Source organism: Canis lupus, chromosome 34 (genome assembly GCF_011100685.1).
Source record: "Canis lupus familiaris isolate Mischka breed German Shepherd chromosome 34, alternate assembly UU_Cfam_GSD_1.0, whole genome shotgun sequence".
NCBI classification, from domain to species: domain Eukaryota; kingdom Metazoa; phylum Chordata; class Mammalia; order Carnivora; family Canidae; genus Canis; species Canis lupus.
Window position 1 is genome coordinate 502,790 of NC_049255.1, and position 26,782 is coordinate 529,571.

Genomic DNA, 26,782 nt, shown 5'->3' on the forward strand with positions numbered 1-26,782 from the left:
AAGGGCTTTAAATGATACACTGGACCAGATGGATTTCACAGATATATACAGAACCTTGCATCCAAACGCAACTGAATACACATTTTACTCAAATGCACATGGAACTTTCTCCAGAACAGACCACATAGTGGGTCACAAATCAAGTCTTAACCGATACCAAAAGATTGGGATCATCCCCTACATATTTTCAGACCACAATGCTTTGAAACTAGAACTTGATCACAAGAAGAAATTGGGAAGAAATTCAAACACATGAAGGTTAAAAAGCATCCTACCAAAAGATGAATGTGTCAACCAGGAAAATAGAGAAGAATTAAAAAGATTCACGGAAACTAATGAAATGAAGATACAACCATTCAAAATTTTTGGGACACGGCAAAAGCAGTCCTAAGAGGGAAATACATCACAACACAAGCCTCCCTCAAAAAAATTGGAAACAACTCAAATACACAAGCTAACCTCCTACCTAAAGGAACTGGAGAAAGAACAGCAAATAAAACCTACGCCCAGCAGAAGAAGAGAGTTAATAAAGATCCGAGGAGAACTCACTGAACTAGAGACCAGAAGAACTGTGGAACAGATCAACAAAACCGGGAGTTGGCTCTTTGAAAGAATTAATAAGATAGATAAACCATTAGTCAGCCTTATTAAAAAAAAAGACTCAAATTAATAAAATCATCAATGAAAGAGGAGAGATCGCAACCAATACCAAGGAAATATAAACGATTTTAAAAACATGTCATGAGCACCTACATGCCAATAAATTAGGCAATCTAGAAGAAATGGACGCACTACTGGAAAACCACAAACTACCAAAACTGGAACAGGAAGAAATAGAAAACCTGAACAGGCCAATAACCAGGGAGGAAATTGAAGCAGTCATCAAAAACCTCCCAAGACACAAGAGTCCAGGGCCAGATGGCTTCCCGGGGGAATTCTATCAAATGTTTAAAGAAACAATACCTATTCTTCTAAAGCTGTTGTGAAGGATAGAAGGGAACAGAATACTTCCAAACTTGTTTTATGAGGCCAGCATCACCTTGATCTCAAAACCAGACAAAGACCTCATCAAAAAGGAGAATTATAGACCAATATCCCTGATGAACACAAGAGGCAAAAATTGTCAACAGGACACTAGCCAATAGGATCCAACAGTACATTAAGAAGATTATTCACCATGACCAAGTGGGATTTATCCCCGGGATGCAAGGCTGGTTCAACACTCGTAAAACAATCAACGTGATAGATCATATCAACGAGAAAAAACAAGAACCATAGGATCCTCTCATTGGATGCAGAGAAAGCATTTGAAAAAATACAGCATCCATTCCTGATCAAAACTCTTCAGAGTGTAGGGATAGAGGGAACATTCCTCAACATCTTAAAAGCCACGTATGAAAGCCCACAGCAAATATCATTCTCAATGGGGAAACACTAGGAGGCTTTCCCCTAAGATCAGGAACAAGACAGGGATGTCCACTCTCACCACTGCTGTTCAACATAGTACTGGAAGTCCTAGCCTCAGCAATCAGACAACAAAAAGAAATAAAAGGCATTCAAATTGGCAAAGAAGAAGTCAAACTCTCCCTCTTTGCCGATGACATGATACTCTACATAGAAAACCCAAAAGACTCCACCCCAACATTGTTAGAACTCATACAGCAATTTGGTAGCGTGGCAGGATACAAAATCAATGCCCAGAAGTCAGTGGCATTTCTATAAACTAACAATGAGACTGAAGAAAGAGAAATTAAAGAGTCAATCCCATTTACAATTGCACCCAAAAGCATAAGATACCTAGGAATAAACCTAACCAAAGAGGTAAAGCATCTATACCCTCAAAACTATAGAACACTTCTGAAAGAAATTGAGGAAGACACAAAGAGATGGAAAAATATTCCATGCTCATGGATTGGTAGAATTAATATTGTGAAAATGTCAATATTACCCAGGGCAATATACACGTTTAATGTAATCCCTATCAAAATACCACGATGGACTTTCTTCAGAGAGTTGGAACAAATTATTTTAAGCTTTGTGTGGAATCAGAAAAGACCCCGAATAGCTAGGGGAATATTAAAAAAGAAAACCATATCTGGGGGCATCACAATGCCAGATTTCAGGTTGTACTACAAAGCTGTGGTCATCAAGACAGTGTGGTACTGGCACAAAAACAGACACATAGATCAATGGAACAGAATAGAGAATCCAGAAGTGTAACCTCAACTTTATGGTCAACTAATATTCGATAAAGGAGGAAAGACTATCCACTGGAAGAAAGACAGTCTCTTCAATAAATGGTGCTGGGAAAATTGGACATCCACATGCAGAAGAATGAAACTAGACCACTCTCTTACACCATACACAAAGATAAACTCAAAATGGATGAAAGATCTAAGTGTGAGACAAGATTCCATCAAAATCCTAGAGGAGAACACAGGCAACACCCTTTTTGAACTTGGCTGCAGTAACTTCTTGCAAGATACATCCATGAAGGCAAGAGAAACAAAAGCAAAAATGAACTATTGGGATTTCATCAAGATAAGAAGCTTCTGCACAGCAAAAGAAACAGTTAACAAAACTAAAAGACAACCTACAGAATGGGAGAAGATATTTGCAAATGACGTATCAGATAAAGGGCTAGTTTCCAAGATCTATAAAGAACTTATTAAACTCAACACCAAAGAAACAAACAATCCAATCATGAACTGGGTAAAAGACATGAACAGAAATCTCACAGAGGAAGACATAGACATGGCCAACACGCATATGAGAAAATGCTCCGCATCACTTGCCATCAGGGAAATACAAATCAAAACCACAATGAGATCCCACCTCACACCAGTGAGAATGGGGAAAATTAACAAGACAGGAAACCACAAATGTTGGAGAGGATGCGGAGAAAAGGGAACCCTCTTGCACTGTTGGTGGGAATGTGAACTGGTGCAGCCACTCTGGAAAACTGTGTGGAGGTTCCTCAAAGAGTTAAAAATAAACTACTGTACGACCCAGCAATTGCACTGCTGGGGATGTACCCCAAAGATACAGATGCAGTGAAGTGGAAGGACACCTGCACCCCAAAGTTTATAGCAGCAATGTCTATGGTGGCCAAACTGTGGAAGGAGCCTCGGTGTCCATCGAAAGATGAATGGATAAAGAAGCTGTGGTCTATGTACGCAGTAGAATATTACTCAGCCATTAGAAACGACAAATACTCATCATTTGCTTCAAGGTGGATGGAACTGGAGGGTATTATGCTGAGTGAAGTAAGTCAATCAGAGGAGGACAATCATCATATGGTTTTACTCATATGGAGAATAGAAGAAATAGTGAAAGGGATTATAATGGAAAGGAGCGGAACTGAGTAGGAAAAATCAGAGAGGGAGACAAACCATGAGAGAGTCCTAACTCTGGGAAACAAATAAGGGGTGATGGAAGGGGCAGTGGGCGGGGGGATGGGATGACTGGTTGATGGGCACGGAGTGGGGCACTTGACGGGATGAGCATTGGGTGTTATATTATATGTAAGCAAATCAAACTCCAATAAAAAATATATATGAGTGAGGCAGAGGCACAGCTCTTTCTTTCAGAACTCTAATAAGTTTAAAATAAATGAGATGGGAATCACCAGTAGGCAAACAGTACAGTAACAATGGCTGTGGGCAAGAGCCACTGATGTTAAAATGAGGGGGAAAAGCAGGATGTGAAACAATATTTGCATTGTTTCAAAACATCTCCTACATGGTATTTTATATATTAATTGGAAAGAGAAAAACAGTCACTTTACAGTGGAGAAACAGTGCAGTAACTACCATAACCATGCGATCAAGGTCACCACCACCACCAGCAATGAGGCGTGTTGGGATCCTCTGGAGTCCCTGATTTGCACAGAGACGGACATAATGTCAGCTTGTGGTGTTCTTCCCAAAGATGCAGGAGCCCCATTTAGTCATGAGAAAACATCAGAGAAACCCAATTTGAGGGACTACTTATTAACAAAATAAAGGACTGGTAATATCTCAAAAGTGTCAAGGTCATTTAAAAAAAGCTTTCAAGGGCAGCGCCAGGGGCCCAGCAGTTTAGCCCAGGGTATGATCCTGGAGCCCCGGGATCTAGTCCCACGTCGGGCTCCCTGCATGGAGCCTGCTTTTCCCTCTGCCCATCTCTCTCTCTCTCTCTCTCTCTCTGTCATGAATAAATAAATAAAATCTTAAATAAATAAACAAATAAATAAATAAATAAAAAAGGTTTCAAAGTCTTGAAAGCAAAAAAGGTAGAGGAGCTACCATAGATTGGAAAAGACCAAATATGACATGGGCCCTAGACTGGATCCTGAGCCAGGAAACAAGATATTAAAGCAAAACCTGATAAAAGGCTGTGGCACAGTTAACAGAACTGCATCAGGTTCCTCTGGGTTGTGACCATGGAACCAGGGTCATGTGACATGTGGGGGAAGGGTGGCGGGGGGGGGGGGGGGGGGGAATGACACTAGGTAAAGGGGATCCAGGAAGTCCTTGTACTATTTCTGCAGTTTTTCTGTAAGTCTAAAATTACTTCAAAATAAGAATTTTTTAAAAAATAAATTGAGAGTTATGGGTACATAAATACAAATAGCTACAGAACTTGAGTGTAAAAAAAGAAAAATGGGCAAATTCAGAGATGAAATTTTCTGCAAAAGAAACATATTAGGCAAACTAATGACTTGTAAACAAAGGGATCTATGGTTTACTGGAAAAAAAATAGATGGAAGGAATATAAAATCATCGTTTGCCTGCATATATGTGGGGTAAAACTAATAATCTCATTCTCATGAAAATAAAGGTATTTGTATTTAAACCGGTTGAAAAGAAAAATTGTTTTGGTCAAAACAGTCCCCCCCAAAAAATCACTTTTCATGTAATCTTCTCCTGTAATAGTCATTCCTCAAATATTTAAAATTAGAATTCCAATGTTCAAGTGCCTAATATTAATTGATCCAAAAAAAAAAATGTAGGAAAGTCATTTTTGCCAAAGACGGTCTTAAGAAAAAAAAAACCAGGACCAAAAAAAAAAAAAAAAAAAAAGGTTCATATACAAACGGTGTTATTAAAACCAGGACTAAAAATAAACTTAATAGAAAGCTCTTTGTAAAACTAGAACTCAGATAAGCCAAAGGGCCTAAAGTCTTTCTAGTCTGAAGAGGAAACAAGCATTAATAACTAGGGAGCTAATACAGGATGAAAAGGTCTCCCCAATCTTCAATGCAACAGCAGCTATGTTTTGATGTTGAGACTCCAATGACATAACTCTGAGGAATAGTACCTACGATTTCCTCTAAAAATTACTAGTATCTTCCTGAGCCTTGAAATATTCTTCATGACCCTGCGGGGCTTCCAGTAGCCTGCCTCCAGCCAATCCTGAACCCCCAACTAACAGGAGCCCCAGGGGGGGCCCCCCCGCCTGCCCCAGCTCTGCATCCCTGGCGGTTCCCCACTGTGGGCAAGTCCTAGGGCTGGACTGGGTGCAGCTGTACCACCAGGGTCGAGCTTCTCAGGTTCCAGGCACAAAGATACTCCTGTTTAGGGGTCGTTTTGTCCCGCTCGGTAGCCCACAGATAACACCTCCTGCTCTGGAGGGAGCGGGTGGGATGACTCAATCCTGCTTCTTAGGGCTCCATTCAGCACATTATTTCCTGCTGCTTTCGAGCACAGTTGCCAATCCACAAAAGCACCTTTATTGAGGCATTCAAACACTCCGTTTGGGTGCCAAAAATTTGATAGGCTCCTTTTCATTGCTTTCCTTATTATCTTTTCACAAACTATGTGAGTTTTTCTCTTACATTAACAAAACACACATTCAAGCACTCCTTTTTTACATTTCACTTTAACTCACTGTGTGACATTCTCTGTTTGCACCAGCACTGGGGGTTATTTGCAGAATGGCAACATGAGAGGGGAACCTCACAAAAGTGTTCCCTAAAAAATAACAAAAAACAGCAGTGTTCAAAAAATTAGAGCGATGTCACCAAACCGATAGCCAATACATTCTCTGATGTCCCAATTCTGCTCAACTCGAGAGTGGGATGCTGGCCACAAAATCACTGGGGGAGAAAGACTGGGAAGACCCGACAGGAAGCTTACTTCCCCAGATTTGTCAAGAAAAACCACCAAGCGCCAGATTTTGATTGTTCTGGGGTGGAGGGGAGGAGGGAGAAAATGTTTACTCAGGGGAATGGTTTTTCCATTCATTTACTCACAGAAAGCTCATGGAGGATAAAACTATTTTCTTTCTTTCTAAGATTTTATTTATTTATTCATGAAAGACACAGAGAGAGACAGAGGCAGAGGGAGAAACGGGCTCACTAAGGGGAGCCCCATGTGGGACTTGATCCCAAGACCCCGGGATCACTCCCTGAGCTGAAGGCTGACACTCAACCACTGAGCCACCGGAGTGTCCCAAAGCTAGAGGAGGAGGAAAAGGAGAGAAGTGGCCCAAAGGAAAGAAAACAAGACAGATTCCCACAAAGAGGACTTCTTTGGGTGATGGAAGGCAACTGGAATTACCATAATTCAAATGAGAAAGTTAAAATGGAACCTTCTCAGACAAAGGGATTGCTGGAGGGGCTGTGGCCTCTTGGGAGGGTACAACATAGCTCCAGGAAGGCACATAGTCTCAGTCATAGTGGGCTTTGGAGGCCAGCTTCTGGGATAGCTCCTCCACAAACAATGGCTGGTCTGAGCAACGGAGTTTGTCTCAAGAGGCTATAGCCTGTCCCCTGGACCAAAGGCGCCTTCCAGCTTGTGTGGAAGCAGCACACACGGTGGGGAAGAGAGCTGTGGGGTCTGACTGCTGTTCTCAAATTTCCAGTTTCCAACACTAAGCGCGGTCAAATTAATTTCTCTGTGCCTCTATCTTCTCTTCCTACAATAGGAATGATATGGCATATAGTGCCCTTCGGTCCCTGAAGACTAAATGTAGAGACAAGAGGCGCAGTGCCAGGCAGCCCCGGTGGCTCAGTGGTTTAGTGCCATCTTCAGCCCAGGGCATGATCCTGGAGACCCAGGATCGAATCCCACATCAGGCTCCCTGCATGGAGCCTGCTTCTCCCTCTGCCTGTGTCTCTGCCTCTCTCTCTGTGTGTGTCTCTCATGAATAAATAAATAAAATCTTAAAAAAAAAAAAAAAAAACGCAGCGCAGTGCCAGGCACACTGCAAGCCATCACACATCCCATCTGCTATTACTGTGGGGGTTTTTTTTGGAGAGAGAGAGCACGCATGTGCAAGCACGTATGCAAGAGCATGGGGTGGGGGCAGAGGGAGAGAGAGAATCTCAAGCAAATGCGATGCTCAGCATGGAGCCTGACGCAGGGCTTGATCCCACGACCCTGCAATCATGACCCACCGAAATCAAATCAGATGCTCAACTGACTGAGCCCCCTAAGGGGCCCCTACTGTTAGTTGTTAAGGCTCCAACAGTACCCTTTGCTACAGGCTGGCGGTCCACCACCTCCAAATTTGTATGTTGAAGTCCTAAGTCACAGAAGGTCGGAACACCACCACAGCTGGAGATGGGGTCTTTAGTGAGGTCACTAGGTTAAAATGTCAGAGGCTTAAGAAGCAACCAACTCTGCTGATGCCTTGATCTTGGACTTGTAGCTTCCAGAACTAGGAAAAAATAAACTGCTGTTGTTGAAGCCATGAAGTCTGTGGTATTTTGGTAGCCCGAGCTGACTAATATGCTCCTCCTCCCTTGTCTGGTAACAATCTGCTCCATAACCCAGGACTGAAATGGTCTAATTACTTTTGAGACAGGACGAAACTAATCTCTAAGAACAGAACTTCAATGTTCTCTCCTTCTAGTAAATTCAAAGCTCTGCAGACTCACGAAAAGGGGTGGGAAGAGAAAAGATGCAGTTGAACACACAGGGCTACATTCCAATTAGAAATAATACAGAATCCCACAGCTGCCTCGCAATGTGGCCAAGGCAAAGGAGCCTGTTAATAATTCTCTTCAATGTATGCAAGGGCCCTTCAAATAATAAACACGTCGGGTCCCCTGTCCTGAGCTTGGCTAGGATAGTTTTGGGAAAATGACGACTTCCTTGAATTGTGAGCTTTGTGGAATGACTGAGCTGTCCAAAGCATCCCTATCACTGCTGGTCAGACCACAGTGAACCGCCCCTCGACGGCTCAGACACTAACACATCTTGGAAGATTCCAGGGTGACCCTGCTCTGGTCCACAGAGGATGCCACGAAGGGGAGCAGGAACCTCCTTCTGGATGGAGCTGGCTCTGGGGATGATAGCTCAAAGGTCAGCCACTTGACCCTCTGACTACATCCAGCCCCACAAACCCTTCTTCTAGGCTAAGACCCTTCTGTGGTGTCAGTCAAGAAGGAAGGAGATTAGACTGGGGGCAGTGGTATATAAAAACAGTATTTCTCAAAGTTCATTGTGAAGTTTCAGTGATAAACCGAATGCTTCAGAAAGTATGGAGGCTTCAGAGCCCATCTGAAATCCGTGGACAGCACTAGCTCATGAACATGACTCTTTGAGGTGAAGGTGCGACGGGGGGTTCATAAACAGCTCTGCAGAAATGGAAGGCAACGATGGCACTGCAGAATGTGGTTTATTCTCTGGATACTACTGCCCCTTAACATTGAGCGGCAAACTTCTAATTTGCAACCTTTTGGCTGAATTTCACAGAAACTGGTAAAGTGTCATTCACATTAATATTCCACTGTATGCTCCTGCACGGAGTTCTGTGGGAAAACATCCATCAAAGTCTCACCTCCTTGGAGTCAGATGGAAACTCGTGATTTAATTTATCTGAATGATTTTAAGAGTGACCTTATTCAAAGGGCACAGTTTAGTTTTCTAAGTGGGTAAAATGATATTAGAGAACTCAGGGTTTGGTAAAGATCACATGATCACGACTCCTACCAAAATTTAAAAAACAGATCAAAGCAAATGTCATAAAGCATGTTTACGAATTTTTCTGCTGTAGCTAATTTATGATTCGGGTGATTCTTCTTCAAAAATTTGCTTTCCAGAAATGCATGTGCCCTTCAACCCATCAACTGGAGTGGGAGCATTCCATTTCACAGCTAGACCTGCACAGCTGGGATGGCAGTGGGCTGCTAGCACTGCGGCGTGGCTCACACGTGCACCATCAGGGACCCTAGCTGTGTGCACAGGGATGTGAGCATGCCCATCAGAGGCCGAGACATGTCTCTATCTCCTGGTCTGGAGTCACTTCTACGAGGCCTGGCCAAGTGAAAAAAGCCAAACTATGTTATCTTTTATTTAAGAACATGGGGGCAGGAGTAATTATGTGTTTGTATTTGCCTAAGAAAACACCAGAAGTTAGAAACAAATAAACATGGTTAGTCATACATAGCAAAGGGGATTGTGGCACGAAGACGTCTCAGCTTACACCTTTCCACGATTTAACTTTTGATGTGAAATGCAACATGTTTTAAAGTAAGTTTTAAAATCTGGTTTTGCTTCTCTTTTTTAGAAAAAGTTCTGAACATGGGGTTGCTGGAATTGTGTGCAAATGTTTTGCCGCCCTGTTTTTCTGGGAACCGGTACCAAAGCCTTCATCACATGTTTGTGCTTCCACAGATCCCAGGGCCTGCTGTGCTCCACAACCAGCCGGGAGAGACGATGGATCTTCCCATGGCCCCGTAGTGGCAGCTTGGCTCTCAGGATCTAAGTCAAATGACCCAAATCTTCATTTATGGGAAGGCTAGCTCTGGAAACGTGATCACAAAATTGTCTCATGCTTCTCTGAGCACAGGAAGGAGCACGGAGGCAAAAGCCACACACCCCCTGGCTGGCGTGGCATTCACCTCTTAGGTGCAACCATACCAGGAGTTCTCAGAGCCGCGATCTGCTACATGAACCGTGAGGACCCGTGCAAACTCAGTCTGCCCGGGATCCGCTGTCGTTTCCCACCTTGGACAGCATTTCTTCATGGTCAAAACATGTAATGGAAACCAGCACATGATTTTTAAAATGTTTTTCACCAAACATAACAGCTCTGTAATTTTTCCCGGCTTCTGCAGGCCCTAATTAGAGTGAATACATAGATTTTTTAAATTTATTTTTTTAGAAGATTTTATTTATTTGAGAGAGAGGGAGTAAGTGAGAGAGAGCACCAGCAGGGAGAGGGGCAGAGGGAGCGGGAGAAGCAGACTCCTCAGGGATCAGGAAGCCCGACGTGGGGCTCCATCCTAGGGCCCTGGGATCATGACCTGACCTGAAGGCAGATGATTCACTGAATGGGCCACCCTGGTGCCCCAGAGTGAATACATTTAAAAGAGCAACCCCAGTTTGTTGAATAAATTGCCAAGTCGGCCATGTACCAATGTCAGACAGGAGGCAGCTGGCAAAGTCGAGGACACGGAGAAGCAGGATGTGGGATGCCTCTGTTGTCTACCTGCAGCCACCCCCTGCCCGGCCCATGAGTCATGGTGAGCAGAGCCCGTCTTCCCTTATACTTCTTTCCCTAAACACTGTGTCATGGCCATTTAAAAGCAAATGTGGGAAGATGGGTTTTCTCATTTGTTGTTTATGACTTTGCTACATATATAATTTTGTGATCATCTAGTATGGACAATCTTAATACCTGCTCATGGTTTTTTCCTGTTTTAATAAACACTTTAATGTAAAGTTGGAACATGAAAATACCTCCAACATGAAGCATTCATGGAGTAATGGCTCACTTGTGCGGCTCCGTAATTACATGCTGCACAGCAAATGATCCTTAATCACAGGTCTTGAATCCATCCCCGCATCTTGGCTACACAGTGCTCAGAAGGACCATGTCTTTGTACCCCGTGTGGCTGTGTTCCTCAGTCTGTCTCCCCAGGGATTTACATTAGCAGCTGTTTTCATAGGCTAAAAACTGCTCTTTTCCAAGCTAATTTTTTGAAAAAGTACACAGGTCTTCCATTATATATATATATTTTAAGGAATATGTGGGCTGATATGAGTTTGAAGGGTCTATACCTGGAGTGTGTTTTCTGATTAACAGTGGCAATCTGGCATTAAGTAAGTGTCTAAATATACCAGAGTCACAATATATTCAACTACAATTTTTCATGTCACTAAAGCCTTTTTAATTAATGCCCTACATCTTCCGAGAACTTATTAGGTCATTTAAAAGTCATAAGCAGTTATAAGAGGTATGAGATTTTGATTCACTCACCTTCAGCGCAGAGTGTTTCATGATCTGGGAAAGAGGATATGGGAGTTGAACAAATTTAAACTCAATCATCCCCAATATACTTGAGGAAATGAAAGAGGCCTTGGAGGGAAGCTGTGTTTTTGGTTGTAGAGATTTCCAGAGAAATCTCTAGACCTTACTTAGTCTATACAGAGCTGCTGTTTTTCTGGGTGGCAGTTGTGGGGGTGGAGAGCACAGGGCAAGGCCATGACTCCCGTCGGTAGAGGACAAGACATCTCTCTGTCAGGTGCACTGTGTAGGCTGATGCGGTCCTGGGAGTTGGGGAAGCAGTTTGGACGGGGGTGAGGAATCTTAGTGCCTGCTTGTATTCTGAGGAGGGACATGGCTTTGACATGTCCTCTGAGCTGGGGGCCACCTGACGATGGGCACAGGCTGGGAATGCAGGCGGTGGGGTTGGGGCGCCTGGGAGAGGACACACCTGGTGGCCTGTGGAGTCTGTCCTTCCCACGACAGTAAACCTCTGCGAAGGTCCTTCACCTGGTCTCATTTCCACAAAATGGAGACCGAGAGACATGGAAGCTGAGAGCATGGGGAAGACCTGGCCTCCTCCTGAAGCCAGGAAGTGGGTGGTGGGGCGGCCACCCACCAACAGGCAGAGCCACCAGCTCATAGCACCCAGGTGCTGAGGCAGGCAGGCAGAGGACAGGGGCTCAGATGCACTGCATTTTGGGCCTGAAGGGAAGCGTGGCCCAATTTTACACATAGTGGTTGCGGCCAGCAGTTCCCTGAGAATCAGATGTGGAGCTTTGACATCCAGGCATGGGCTCTGGGCACATTCACTCATTCATTTTAAGAAATTACCTGTGATTCTGAGGAGCAACTCCTGTTATACAAAGTAGGTCCATTTCTCTGAACTTTAAGAAATGGCCCCACAGAATGAATCTATCCTGGTAAAGTGCGTATCTTTAAAGTAAAAGTCATAAGGCAGAACTGGACACAGTGAATCACACTGACCTGCTGCAGAGAGAACCTCCCAGTGGAGCCCCTGCCCCCATGCGCACTACTCCCTGGGCCCTGCTCTCTGTTCTCCCTTCCTCTTGGGGCTGTGAAAAGGCTCTCTGCTGCCTCCCGCGTCAGTCCCGTTCTTTAGAACCTGTGCTGTGTGTACTTCCTCCAATGCATCTGTAAGTTTAGCACCTTATCTGCACCCGCCGCTCGTGCTGAAATGTTTTAAAGTACCCTCGGTGAGTTCCTCTGCACTTCCTCGTGGATCTCTGGTCCCTGACTACTTCTCATGGGGACTTCCTCAGGTTACCTTCAGGTCAGCCTTTGTGTTGAAATCCTCCATTAACCGTATCATGATTTATTTCCCTCCCTCCACCTCCACAGACTCAGGGGATACATTTATTGTTTTTCTCTTTAGGGCTTTTCATTTATATGGTAAAAAGGGACAGATGGTGTCAGGTAGAGAGTAAGACAACCCCCACCCATTATCTGATGTATCACACCAAGAAGAGGGTGTGTGTGCACCTGGGTGTGTGTGTGTGTGCGTGTGCACATGTGCACACGCGTGTGAGGCCCAACACCCTGGAGGACATGTCAGGAGACTGGGATTTTATTCCCTGAGCAACAACAAGTCCCTGAAGAACTCTGAGGGGTGCAGCATGATGGATCTGTGTTTCAGTGGCAGTGAGAGGAATGAATGGGGCGGGCCAGTGGCAAGGGTGGCAGAGGAGAAAAGAGAGTATGTTTGAAATATGTTATTTAGATCAAGGTCACCCAATGTGGTGGGCATGCTCAGAAAATTTTTAAAAAATTACTATAGGAGTTGGCAATTTCACTCCTGGGTACACTCCCCAAAGCAGTGACAGCAGGGATCTGAGTCATCTGAACGCTCCTGGGCACAGCAGCATTAAAGCTGGATGTAACCCTAATGTCTGCACACACAAGGGAGTATTACTCAGCCTTAGGACACGCTGAGCTGCCACAAACGGGTGAGAGGGCATCGTGTGAGGTGAGATAAGCCGGTCACAAAAGGAGAAATGCAGCATGAGGACCCAGGAGGAGTCAAACTCCAAGACACGGGAAGCAGGATGGTGGCTGCTGGTGGCTGGGGGAGGGAAACGGGGCATAGTGTCCACCGGGGACAGGGCTTCGGTTTGGGAAGAGGAGTGCCGTGGATGGATGGCGGTGATGGAACACGATGTGAAGGGATTTCATGCTCCTGAAGTGAACGCTTAAAAATGGTTAGGATGGTCAGTTTTATGCTCTGTGGATTTTACCACATAGAAAAATCTTGTGGTGTCACCACCAGCCCTGGGTTTCAGCATCCACCCCTGCTCACCCCCCCGCAGGTGCACCAGCTGCAGGCACCACCAGGCCGCGGGGAGAAACCCTCCAGCGCCACCACATACGGCCGCTTGGGTGGTGAAGAGAGAGAAAAGCTGAATCGCTCAGCTGGAGGAGCACAGGAAGGGAGAGGTTTTGCACTGGCCTCATCACGACAGTGAACACCACTGACATTCTTGTTTACTTTCTGTGACCTAGACTAAGCAAATGAACAGAGAAAAGTAACAAGTTTTGCAAGTTGAGATAGCAGGGAAGAAAAGCCCCTTGGATTTACAGAGAGCTTAAAGATGATTACGTGCTGTTTCAGCAGCAAAGCAGGTGATGTGTACTTGTCAGCCCGGGCTGTGCGTCCCACTTGCCGGCCGCAGGCACAGTCTCCATGCTTTGGATGTGACACGGACGGTACAAACTGCAAACACAGAGACTGCATGAGCAAGAGGATTGCTGAATCCTTACTCTGCCTTTTTGTGCTCCGTGTCCGTGCAACCTGTGCCGGAGATGCCATGAAGGTAGGACGGCAGCCAGAGCAAGACAGGAGTGAAACATCAGAAGCCCCTGCCGCCAGGCTACAAACACTGACCCACCAGCAACCTGCCTTGTTGGGCCCTTCCCCCAAAATGGAAAGAATTTTTCAACAGAATAATGTTCACGCTGGAAGCCAGGGTCAGACACAACACTAGCTCCTTGGAAAGCAAATTGAGCAATTACATTTCCTGTTCATTTTAAATAAGTCATATTTTTAACCTCTCCCTATATTCCTTCAGTTCACAGAAAGTAAGAGAGACCTAGTGCTCACAGATTCCAAGTATTCTCACTGTGCAATGGATTTCCAATGCTAGCAGTGCTGAAAAACTACCACAGGAATCTGGGCAGTGCTCACAGGGAGTACCGGGCCCTCCTTGGAAGGTGTATTGATACCACAGTCATAGCGCCATTTTTAAGATACCATTCACAACCAAATGGACATTTGACCTTAATAGGCATGATCTTTATATTTGAAATTTATGTAAATTTAAGTTGCTTGGACTGGGGAGTCATGAAAAATCACTGAAGCAATAAAGCTAAAAAAAAAAAAAATGAAGCAATAAAACTGAGAAAATTTTGGAATCAGAAATCAGTAAACGTGCCTCCTGTCTGGGAAGTCAGAGCAGTAAGGATCCAAGGCTTTTAGGAAACTATCTAGTGACTAGGGACAGATAAGTAATAACAACCCCCTACCTTTCATGAGTCTGGAAATATGTGAAAGAGGCAAGATGACCCACTTTCTGGGATAGTCAAGAGGAGACGCACCAGGGACGGGCAGCAAGTTCTGAGAGAAGAGGCCACATGGAACTCCTCACTGCAGTATCCTTCAAGTCCAGCCCGGGGCCCAAGATGACATGTTGGATAGCAAAAGCAGGTGCATGGGCACAGCAGGCGCCAACAGCCCTGCACATACCAATGTGTGAGCAATATAGTGGCACGCACTCCTTTCCACATAAGAGCAAGAAGAAGGGTTGTGGGTTGTGCTGGGCCAAATCCAGATCTCCTGCTTCCCAACGTGGCAGTGGCCTCTTGCTCCCCAAGTCTCTGTGTGTTTTTCTTGGACTTCATTCCCAGATCCTCATCCTAGTTGATAAAGGCCTGTTCTCCCCAGTGGAGCCCTGGTCACTGCTGCCTGATTTCCTGGACTTGAACATGGGCAGGACACCAGCAGAGGCCTATCTCACAGAGCCCAAAGGAAGAGGTTCCCTCCCCTAATCTAAAGCCCAGGTCCTAACACTGCAAGCAAACAGACAATCTTAGGAGTTTCTCTGCATTATTGGAAAAACAAAAATTCAGGAAACAAGTTAAAAATGGAGGAGGCTTCTGAGCCCTCACATACTGACTAGCTGTTGGTTTACATCAGGTTTTACTGAATGAAGACACACCTTCTCATTAAAGAAAGAGCATGAAAGGGCTTCTCAGAGGCAAGGGGTAACTTCTCAGGTGCTAAAGTGTCACCGAATAGCAGAGACAAAAGGCCCAGGGAACAAATTGGTACTTAACTTAAAACCCAACCTCCCTAAGAACTTTTTAGGACAAAGTGTGATAAATACATAGTTCTTTCCTCTTGGCTAGCCTGTAATTGTGAACACCAGGAAGCAAAGAACACACCATGGGAGAGGCACATATAAAAAAGAAATCTTTCAGAACAAGTGTTGTTTGTAGCATGCTTAAGCTCACCAGGGCTCCTGTGTGAGAAACTCAAGGGGAAAAGTTGTACTTAATTTTCAACTCAAATTTAAGGACTTAAATATATTATGTAACTTTGCAAGTACTCGGGCAGTGGGCTGGCCCAGCACAGACCCCTCCTGGGGCTGAAGGGTCAGGGCAGGGGGAATCCAATGCTGCTCCAAAATTCATGGACTGCCTCGTCAGGAACAAAAGCGGACACCTCAGCTTTGGGCCAAAATCAGAAGATTCTCTTTCTGGAAAAATGATCGCCGAATTCTTCTAGTTTCTTCCTCAAGTGACAATCAGGTCACATTTAGGCCCTGAGGAATCTGGACCCTGACTGTGCCTGTAATTAGTGCAGCGAGCTAACCAGTAACTATCCTGTGCAGCCACACTGAGTGTAATGCACCTCCGCAGCCAGCATATGGGCCCGGAGACAGGTCATGAGGAAAGCAAAGAGGACACAGAGGACACGTGGGGGAAGCGACCAGAATATTCCAAAATCAAGAGAAAAGAACTGGAATAAGGCAGAGTATGGTGATCTGCTCTCAGGAAAGCAAACTGCATCCCCCAGGTCTGGAAGTCCGCCACCTGCCAGCAGTACAGAGACATGAAGGCCACAACACAATACAGTTCAAAGCAGATAAAGTCTACACATTCCACACTTTTCCAGAAGCTACACATGACCAATGTTTCTCAAAAGGGCTTAAAGTCTCAAATTTGCTTTTCACTATGATGAAACCAGCACCGTCTAATAGAAATGTAGTGCAAGCTGCATATGCAATTTACAATTTTCTAGTAGCCAGTTTAAAAAAGTAAAGGGGATCAGGAAATGAAGACATTAATTAATTATAATAATACATTTTATTTAACTCTACAAAATACATTATCGTTTCAACCTATATTGACTCTAAAATAATTACGCACTGTTTTTTTCATGATAGGTCCTTAAAATCTAGCATGTATTTTTACACCTGCAGAAGATCTCGGTTCAGACTGGCCATGTCTGAAGTGCTCAGTGGCTGCAGTTGTCAAGCAGCTCCCACGCTAGACATCGTGGACAAACACGCTTTCATACCCTCACCAGGAGCCCATTTCTGACCCATGTAGACACACGTGAAAAGTAGTCTTGTCACAGTTACCTTTAAATAAAAGAATCACCAAGGAATGCCAAATGCGGTTTGGTTCAAATGCCCTGTCATTTCAGGGGAAAAGTGTTTCTTTCAAAAGTGCTTCTGGTCAGAGCCCTGCCCAACCTGCCACCCTCTCCCTCAAGGCCAGCTCCATTCCATTGCTGCGTGGGGAGCCTGGGCACAGGGGCATGTTCTGAGATACCTTATGTGGCAGAAAGGAGGTGTGGCTAAACTCAGGGCCTGCAGGCTTGATTTCCCAGGATTTAACACTAACCAAATAAAGAATCCACAATGTGAAAACCTCATTAAGGAGATGCTGAATATGATCCCACCTCCTCTACGTGCTTTCATCCCAGAGAGGAGAATGGTACCTTCTTTGTGTTCTCAACATATGAATAACACTGGCCCAAAGAGAGCAGCCTCCTTCTCGTTCTCTAAACCGGTATCATTTTGGGAAACAAGGCAATCATTATTTCTGAGCAACACATGAAATCCTCATTTCCATTCCAGCTCTTGAAGAGTTACAAAGGCTCAGAGGCAGAGTGATAACGGCCTGAAGCACGAGTGACAAGGAGGGATCATACCTATCATCAGACTGCAGAGAAACAGGGACAGAAGCACCAGGTTCATTTCCAGTGGGCACTAGCCAGCTGTGCCTCGTGATTCCTACCTTTGTGGTTGAAGATACCCTCCATTTCCATGCTACTTCTCGAGTGGGCGATACAGAGAGAGCCACAGGGAACCAGGCCTTCTGCAGCAGGGGACCGGTCGGTGGTCCGCACCAGACACCAGTCAGGCTTGTCGTGGGGCCGCTCCAAAACCTCCACGGTCTGGCCACGGCGGATGGTCAGCTCTGTGCTGTTGCAGGCGGTAAAGTCGTGGATCACCACTGTCAGCTCGCAGCCGCCAGAGAGCTGGGGAGGGAGAGGGACACGTCAGCGAGCCCCAGCCACTGCACCTGCCGCGGGTGAGGCTGACCTGGATCAGCTGCGTCCTGGGGCTGGGGCAGTGACTTGCCACCACCTGAATGAGGGGCTCTCCAGTTTGGTGGCTTCTTCATTTCTCTTTGGAATTACATGGGCAGTTATTGAGTTTTTTGTGTGTTTTAATGTGTGATTATGATTTTTGAGGGTTTCACTGTCAGAATTGGATACGATTCTTCAGATGAGTGTCCATATCATTTTGTGTCAGAGATAGTATTCTCTCCCTGCTCAAAATGTGCTACAATAATCATTTTTAAACATAGGGCAAACTAGTAAAACCCTTGTTGTAAGGCCATTTGGGAGATCATCACACCATATGGAGATAATGTGATAGATGATTTTATTCAAAAATTTTAGTTCCTACTTGGCGTTTGAGCATCCACACTGTTAGTGTGCAGACTCTCTGGCACCACTGGGGTCCGACGCGGAGCCCCACAGCAGGGAGGCCAAAGAGGCCGTAGATCCCTATGTGTGTGTAGAGCGTGCCTTATTCTCTCTTCAAAACCCTCCAGGAGGGATCCCTGGGTGGCGCAGCGGTTTGCCGCCTGCCTTTGGCCCAGGGCGCGATCCTGGAGACCCGGGATCAAATCCCACATCGGGCTCCCGGTGCATGGAGCCTGCTTCTCCCTCTGCCTGTGTCTCTGCCTCTCTCTCTCTCTCTCTCTCTCTCTCTCTCTCTGTGACTATCATAAATAAATAAAAATTAAAAAAAAAAACAAAAAAAACCAAAAAAAACCAAACAAACAAAAAACCCTCCAGGATACCTCCTAGTGGGCACTCTCACTCCCCATCCTTTCCAGGCCACCTGCCCATGCCGTGGTTTTCAGCACACCATTCCATATACTCTGTGGATGCTCGCTCTTTCCCATATGCTGTGTGCTTTCTGGCCTGAAACTCTCTTCCCTCCTTCTCTCCTCTCATTAAGCTCACTCCCATTTTCTGTCCATTAAAATTATACTAATGCTTAGGCCCTTTGGAGCATACCCATAAACTCTAGAATGGACATCAATGCCATGATCTCTGCTTATAAAACAGGTGTGTGGCCTTCTTGCGGCCACCTGCTTGCTGTGGCGTGCCTCGTATGTCTGCCCTTCAGACTTTTCACACCTGGGGGCAGCTCATATATACACGTGCTCATTAACATCCCTCTTACATGAGAATGTCATGAACCAGCTCCCTGTCTTTGGACTGGCCCCTCTGGCCTCTCAATCCAGGTAGCCCCAGGTAGTTCCAGCTCCACTGCCTGTCCACTGTGCCCCAACGTAGCTCTGTAAGCACATCCCCTGTGCTGATTACTTACTCCCCAAGCAGACATCCCAGATAACAGCCAGAGACCGTTTTCTGAGGACATTTCCCTCCAAAGCAGTGAGTCTAGGATAGGACTCATTAACCGCTTCCCCATTTTGTTTCTCTCCACTGGTGCCTTTTGGATAATGGTATCACCATCAAATCACCCACACTAAAAACTCGTGCTCTCCAAATGCTGTCAAATAGATCTAAGGCATCTCTTGTATCATTTCCTTCCTCTACCCAGCTATGCCACATTTCATCTGGATTTTGTGGTGTCCTCCCTGCCACATTCCAGGCTCACCTTCCAAGCCATGTGAGCACTTTGGCAGTTGCCTTTTTGAAACGTGAAGCCTCCCATTCAAGCACCTGAGACCCAAATTCCCGAGCATGGGATGAAAAGCCCCGATGGCCAGGTCCCAGCCCACCCTGCCAGGTCTGTTCTGTGGCTCCTCCTCAGGTGATTCCCAGCCCTGAGGGGAGTCCTGCCTGCACTGAGCCCATGAGATCCTGTCTGCTCAGAGCCCCCATGTCCTCGCTTTGTCCATTCCCCCATCAAAAGCCCTTGGAGAAGGTGCTCTTGCATTTATCTTAGCACTTAGCTTTTAAATAAATTGTGTCTTAATTCTGAAACGAGCCATATCTTGGGTTAATTCTGAAACGAGCCATATCTTGGGTTATGCATGTGTGTGGATGCCATCAGCACCAGCAAGGAGGTCTGTTATTTTCCTGTGAACTTTCCATGCCTGGCCGTGAGGGGAGAGAGGGGGGCCTGTCTGAGTCCCCGCTGAGCCCCAGTGTCAACAATGGCAGGTACAGGGTTGTACAGGGTTGTACAGGATGCACAGCTCATCCAATGCTTTGTATCCAGCAGCAATCATTTGCAGAAGTGAAAAAGGCAAAACAGGCTTGCTCTAAAAATGGAAGGCACTGCATTCGAAAAACCAAAATAAATCATGGGCTTTTCTTCTGTGACTTCAGGTGCTGACTCCACCTGTGTTCCATGGGCCACATGCCCGGGGTTCTGTCCCCCTGCAGGGCAGTGGCATAGGACAAGAGTAGGTGGGTTGGGCTATGGCTGGTGGGTGGAAGGATGGGCCTCCCTCTGGGAAACAGCCTGGCTCCAGAGGCCTCACGGCTCCCATGGACTCAGAGGGAACTGGGAATCCGTGCCTCTTACACGGGCTCATGGCCGGCCAGCGCCCTGGCATGCCCCATGCCCCATGCTATTCATCATCCTCCTGTTCTAACAGCTGATCTTTTGAGAGAAAGTTTAGATATTCACAATCAGAAACACATGTCCACAAGACAACCACAGAAAGCAAAACAGAACAAAACAAAACCCTTCCATAACAAAGTACAAATATCAACAAAATGAGAGGTCTCTGCTAGGCCACAAATGAGATTTCTCACAAAAGTTTAATGCCCTTCTAAAATTTATAAATTCCTTGGTGGGAAACCCATGCTCACCCTTAAATGCTTCTCTGTGAACAAAGATGATACCGTTAAAAAGTTAAAGGTAGAGGCCCAGGCAGGAGAATTTTCCTCATAAAACCCCACATTCTGGAAGTGGTTAATCCCTGTAACAACCAGGAGGAGGGGATCCCTGGTTGGCTCAGTGGTTTGGCGCCTGCCTTTGGCCCAGGGCGCGATCCTGGAGTCCCACGTCGGGCTCCTGGCATGGAGCCTGCTTCTCCCTCCTCCTGTGTCTCTGCCTCTCTCTCTCTCTATCATAAATAATAAATAAATATTAAAAAAAAAAAACAGGAGGAATGTTTCCTGTCCCAGGGAAGGCATGACGAGTGAAGAGGCCTCAATATGGAGTCCAGTGTGCTAAGGCCCCGTGGGGCCTATATTTCCTGTGGCCCCCTTCAGGTCTGCTGGAGCTCTCCCATGCCACCGGTGACCTGCCTGTGCCTGTGTGTGCACAGCGTGTTGCCCCCTACCCGGGGCCCCATGCTGCAAGCCCCTCACACCACCTGGACATGTCTCCACCCCCGGCCCTAGGAAGCACAACTTTAAGACACATTCTCATCATCAGTCCTCTGCTAGCTTTATTCTTGGGCGTTTTATTAATTTTTCAGACTGCTCAAAGCCATGTGGTGCATTGTGAGGGTGGGGGAAGGGTGGGAAGGGGAGAAGAGGGCTGCCTAAAGAGGAGTGTTAAGCTCGACTCTATTTCTGGCACCGACTCCTTAGCCCCTTACAGAGTCATCAAAAACTATTGGAAACATCTGTGGACTTGACCGAGCCTAAGAAAAATCAAGCTTATTCTGACAAAGAATCTCATATGGAGTTAAAATTCATTTTCAGTGACTTTGGAGAACTTACCAACAAAATCTAGTACAGGAATCTATTTTCAACAGTGCTAAAAATTATCGTCAGAAAACACTGTACCTGCTTGGCTTTTCCATAAGAATCTCCTGTACAAATCTTTATTTTTTTTTAAAAAATTTTTTTGTTTTTTTTTTCTGTACAAATCTTTAAATGGGAGGACTAATAGGATGTTCTCTAGGGCCCAGAAATCCTATGCATTGGTCTCAATGTTCTCATCTGAATATTTTAAACTTACTACAAAGCCAGTCTTCAAAACCAGTGTGCTAATTAAAAAAAAATTTTTTTTAAAAGTAAAAGTCTTAAGGTAACTACTTTGAGGAAGCAATGCAAATCATGATGGCCTTTTAAGAATTAATTTCCTAAGTAGAAAAGGTTCTGATAATAAACATCTTAAGTACAACTGAGAAAGTACCTGTTTTCAATGCTACTTCTACACCAGTGACCCAAATGCATTACTATGCTGAATTACCATTCCATTTATCTAGTTTAAAAACTCACTTTTCCCTTCCAACTGTACTTTGAGAACATTTTCAAACAGTATTTTGTTCACTTCTGTGTATTTTATGGACTTCTATCGGAGGCTCCTTACCACATGCATTGAGTTTAGGATCGCAATTTATGAAAGTCTGTTTCCATAACTGACATTAAATCTTGTGAAATTCATAGAAGACAGTCGTCCGTCCCCCACCCCCCACCGCCGCCATCTTTCTGTTTTTCTCCTTGAAAAAAACCACTGTGGTGACTAAAAAGCATGGCAGTGAACAGGACTTAGCACACGGACCATGGAAACCAGCCTGGAAACGTATCCTGCAGGACCACCTCATGTCCTTCAATGAGGGCTCCCGGGAGAATGCCAATGACCCAGACCCACAGACAATCAGCAGAATCAAATCAGGGTCTCTCTGCCTAAATTCTTTCCAGAAAGACTGGAAGTGAACATTAGCTGTGGGCTTTCACCCAGAAGAATGAAACACTCATCTCTGGTCACTGGCATGTGAATCTTCAACAATCACCACACAGAACAGAACTTTACTGTTTAGGTGTTCTAGAGAAACTACGTTCTATTGTTGCTTTGCCTGAACCCAGCTGACAAAAGTAACTAAAACAGATCCAGGGCTGGGGACTTCTCAGCCCACCACCTCAGTGCATCCCTGCCCTGGGGCACAAAAATGAGGCAGTCTCGCACAGAGGTCTGCAGAGATAACAGCAAACGCCTAGTTTGCATGATGAGCTCCAAGGTGAGTTCGGGGCAGGTTCTGTGGGAGGAAGAGCAGGCTCTTCACCACTGGCCTTGGACGATAGAGCCCTTGCTGCAAATCATTCCACTTCAAGAGCCTAAGATCAACTGCAGGTGGGTGTCTGGCCAATTTTCTGAGAGCAATCCAAAAGGAAAGCAGCACTGTGGTCTAATAAAAGCCATTTTCCCCCGAAGAACAGTGTGTTTCAACTCTGTGAACAGTCACAGCCTACAGCCCAGGACAGTTCGGTAACTCAGGAACCTCACAAGAGTCTTGTGGTTTTGTGGAGGTTTCACATGGAGCAGACTAAGGACTGGTTGCTTCGTTAAAGGGGACTAGAGAGTACAGCTCCCTTATTGGCAATGCTTACAAGAGACAGGCAGCCCCTAGCAGCCCTAAGGGTTCCCCAAGGAAATGCATCACCCCTCCAGGCCTACCCACCTGGGCTTCTCATGGGCTTTGGGCTGATTAGTGACAGGCTACATGACATAAGCAGCAGGCCCCACACTCACCCTAACCCCGAAACCAAGTCCACAGGAGAAACCTTCACTAAAATGTGCTGATGAGTTTCAGGGAGGACCTCTGTCATGGGCTCCTACACATAGAGAAAGAAAGCTGTACAGAAAGAAATCTGTAGGAACTGAAAAAATGATCAATAGGGTAAATTTTCTATGTTTTTTACAACACAGACACACAAAGAAATTGGTAAGAAAAAAGTTTTTTTTTTTTTCCCAAAAGCAGCAGCTTACCATATGAAACGTGTCATCCAGAAAAGAAACACCAAGTGTGGTATTCAGGGATATTAATTCTTTTTTTTTTTTTTTCTTTTTTTTAAATTTTTTATTTATTTATGATAGGCACACAGTGAGAGAGAGAGAGGCAGAGACACAGGCAGAGGGAGAAGCAGGCTCCATGCACCGGGAGCCTGACGTGGGATTCGATCCCGGGTCTCCAGGATCGCGCCCTGGGCCAAAGGCAGGCGCCAAACCGCTGCGCCACCCAGGGATCCCAGGGATATTAATTCTTTACTGACATGATCACACATTGGTTTTCTGACACCAAAATAATTTTTGGAACCAAGGCCTCCTTGACCTTGTGATATACTTGACGTACAATGGAAAATTAGATGTTAAAAAAAAAAAACAAAAACCAATTTAAAAGCCACAAGTGAGAAGGCAAGCATTAAATGTAAAAAGGCAGGCCAACTGGAGACAGGGCAGCGATTATATATCAGGCTTGAAAACTTCACAGAAGATGACCTGTAAATGTCAACTTTCCCCTTGCTCCACATACTAGAACGGGAGATGAATGGACCCTGGGGGTGTGTGGTGGCAAATTAATGAGAACCTTAGTTAGTTAACACAGAAAAAGGCCTAAGAGCCAGAAAGTAGACAGCCGACCACCACCTGCACTAACCCAAGTCATCTCTGTAAAACACTTTAGCCCAAAGAAACCTATCTACTGAGTAAGCAAAACCATCCTTCATCCAGAAAAGCTACTGTGAAATGACTCTTTTTGTCTTTGATGGAGAGTTAGCCAGCTGACTGGGCTTCTCACCAAAAGGAAGAGTGACTAGAATAAACCTCCAGCCTCAAGGCTGAATCCAAACACCTTCAATAGTAACTCTGATCCTTACTGTAAAATTTACGTTAAAAAGCACTTTTCAATGCAACACTTTTTGTAAACACTGTTGTTACATTTCTAGCCAAACTTTGTATTTAAAAAAACAAAACAAAACTGCCTTTTCTTAGAACTGAAGCTTTCTGGGGCACCTGGATGGTTCAATCAGCTTAGCATCTGACTCTGGATCCCAGCTCAGGGTCTTAATCTCAGGGTTGTGAGTCCAGGCCCTGAGTTGGGCTCTATGCTAGGCATGGAGCCTACTAAAAAACAGTAAGAAGGACAAGGAAAGAATAAAGAACTGAGGCTTTCTACTTCAGTGTGGGCGATTTTGTTTTTCTGATTAACTAAAATTATCAAAAACTACATTCCACTTTGTGGTTTTATGAGAACACTTAAAAAAGTGTTAAAAATTATAAAACCAAACCAGGGATCCCTGGGTGGCGCAGCGGTTTAGCGCCTGCCTTTGGCCCAGGGCGCGATCCTGGAGACCCGGGATCAAGTCCCACGTCGGGCTCCCAGTGCATGAAGCCTGCTTCTCCCTCTGCCTGTGTCTCTGCCTCTCTCTCTCTCTCTCTGTGTGTGTGACTATCATAAATAAATAAAAAAAATTATAAAACCAAACCAAACCAGAGTCACTTAGGAAAACAGAAAATCGAGATTAGCAAAAGGAAGCAAGAGATGCCAGGTGCACTCTGTCACACAGGCTGCTGGTGTGTGTGTGTGTGTGTGTGTGTGTGTGTGTGTGTGTCTGTGTCTCCCTGTGCATTTCTGCACCGAAGCACCTGTCCCGTGAGTGTGTGTGTCTGTGTGTGTGTCTCCCTGTGCATTACTGCACCGACGCACCTGTCCCGGGCCGGCAGCCCATGGTGGGCGATCCAGGTGTACCTGTCAATAGCTCGCAGTCATTTTATATGCACACAGCATGGCCACAGTGCAGCTAATCCCGAGGGTCAAAGTTGAGTGAGGCGGGGGGTGGGGGGGTGGGGGGGAGATGTTTTGAGGGAGAGTCCCCCTCTTCAAGTCAGCCCATTTGCTATGCAGTAATTTACTGCTGAGACACCACAATGCTTAACTCCAGGCACGAACACCGAGCAATTAATTCTTAGGGCAGCTTCCAGCTCCTAACAAACACAGCTCCAAATCCACTGCAATCAGGAGCGGGCAAATACAGAGACAGGGTGGCCAACACAGATAGCAATAACCTGCAACAGCTGGCAGTGAAGACCAACAGTCCCAGAAGGAGGGAGAGGCAGCATTTGTAACGATGAAGACACAGCCAGAGCTAATATTCATTACGTGCACAGTACAGGCGAGGCACAGCCCTATGGGGGAGGGGAAGTGCTGTTCCCAGTTACAGATGAGGGGCCAGAGGCATAGACAGGTGAGCTCGTTCCCCAAGGCTGCTGAAGAGCAGGGCCCAGAGGTCTGGCTGGCAGGCACCTCCTTGTTCTTAACCACCTGCTATTCCATGTAGCTGCTCGGCCACACTCTGAGCAGAGTCCAGAGTTTTCTGTCTGGGGGTACTAAAACTCCTGAAGAGAGGCTTCCGAGTGAAAGGACTAAGGTCACATCCACACAGGGGCAGACCTACGTGAGGTCCCGGGTGACTGAGAGCTCTGGCAAGGCTGGCAGCCTGAGCTCTCCCCCGAGCCATGGTGCCCTCCTGCTTCCAGCACTTTCAGCCAGGGGGAGAACCAGGCGCAAGCTGTGGGAGCTCAAAGGCAGCGCTCACCTGGCTCCTGAGAGGGCCGCTCTGTGCCAGGTATGCAAGGGAGGCGGGCCAGAAGGAAGCAGGTGGCATTTCTTGAGGAGGCTCAATGCAAGTTTCCTTTCTCAGGTGAATTCCGCCACATTTTAAAGCATACACTGTGATTTACATAAATCCCACCAAGTTCCTATCATTAGAACATCATTTCATAGAGAAAGTTGGGTGACTTTTAAAGTACATAAAATCTCATCTCCCCAACACAGAGCCATGCAGAACTTCATTAAGAGTAATTGAAACCATTTACTCTTTTAAATATGTGTCTCATATATTCATATTCTAACCTCAGGGCAATTCATGCCAAGTATCAGTATCAACTGAATTTCTCATTCATTAAAAATAAGAACTGCGTTACCTTCAACAATGTGAAAGTGCACACTGACCCCTGAAGGCCTGGGTCAGCTTTTCCACAGGCTCCCTCATCTGCCTTGGTGATAAATCTTGACCTCAGGATGCTTGTTCTACAGTAGCCTATATTTGAATCCCGTATTTTCTATTTTCCTTATAAATTTTTGTTATATAAAATAAACCACAGACTAATAAGGCAAATGGAAGGAAAAAAGGTCAAAAATGCTTCTTTAATACACTAAAAATATTTAGCTCCATATCCAGTGCTAATGTGAAATAATAAGTTCTAGACACTAGCAGGTAATTAAATCCACATTTCGTTCCTGGCTCTAGCTCTCTGCTGCTGGGTGG

General features: G+C 45.6%; 1 protein-coding gene across 1 annotated transcript in view; it reads right to left on the reverse strand.

Annotated features, from left to right (window-relative positions):
* Window positions 1–26,782, reverse strand: part of TRIO (trio Rho guanine nucleotide exchange factor) — a 351,672-nt gene that overhangs the window by 65,704 nt on the left and 259,186 nt on the right. The window contains 1 exon segment of the mRNA XM_038583299.1: window positions 17,521–17,764. Coding sequence (XP_038439227.1) covers window positions 17,521–17,764 — 244 coding nt within the window.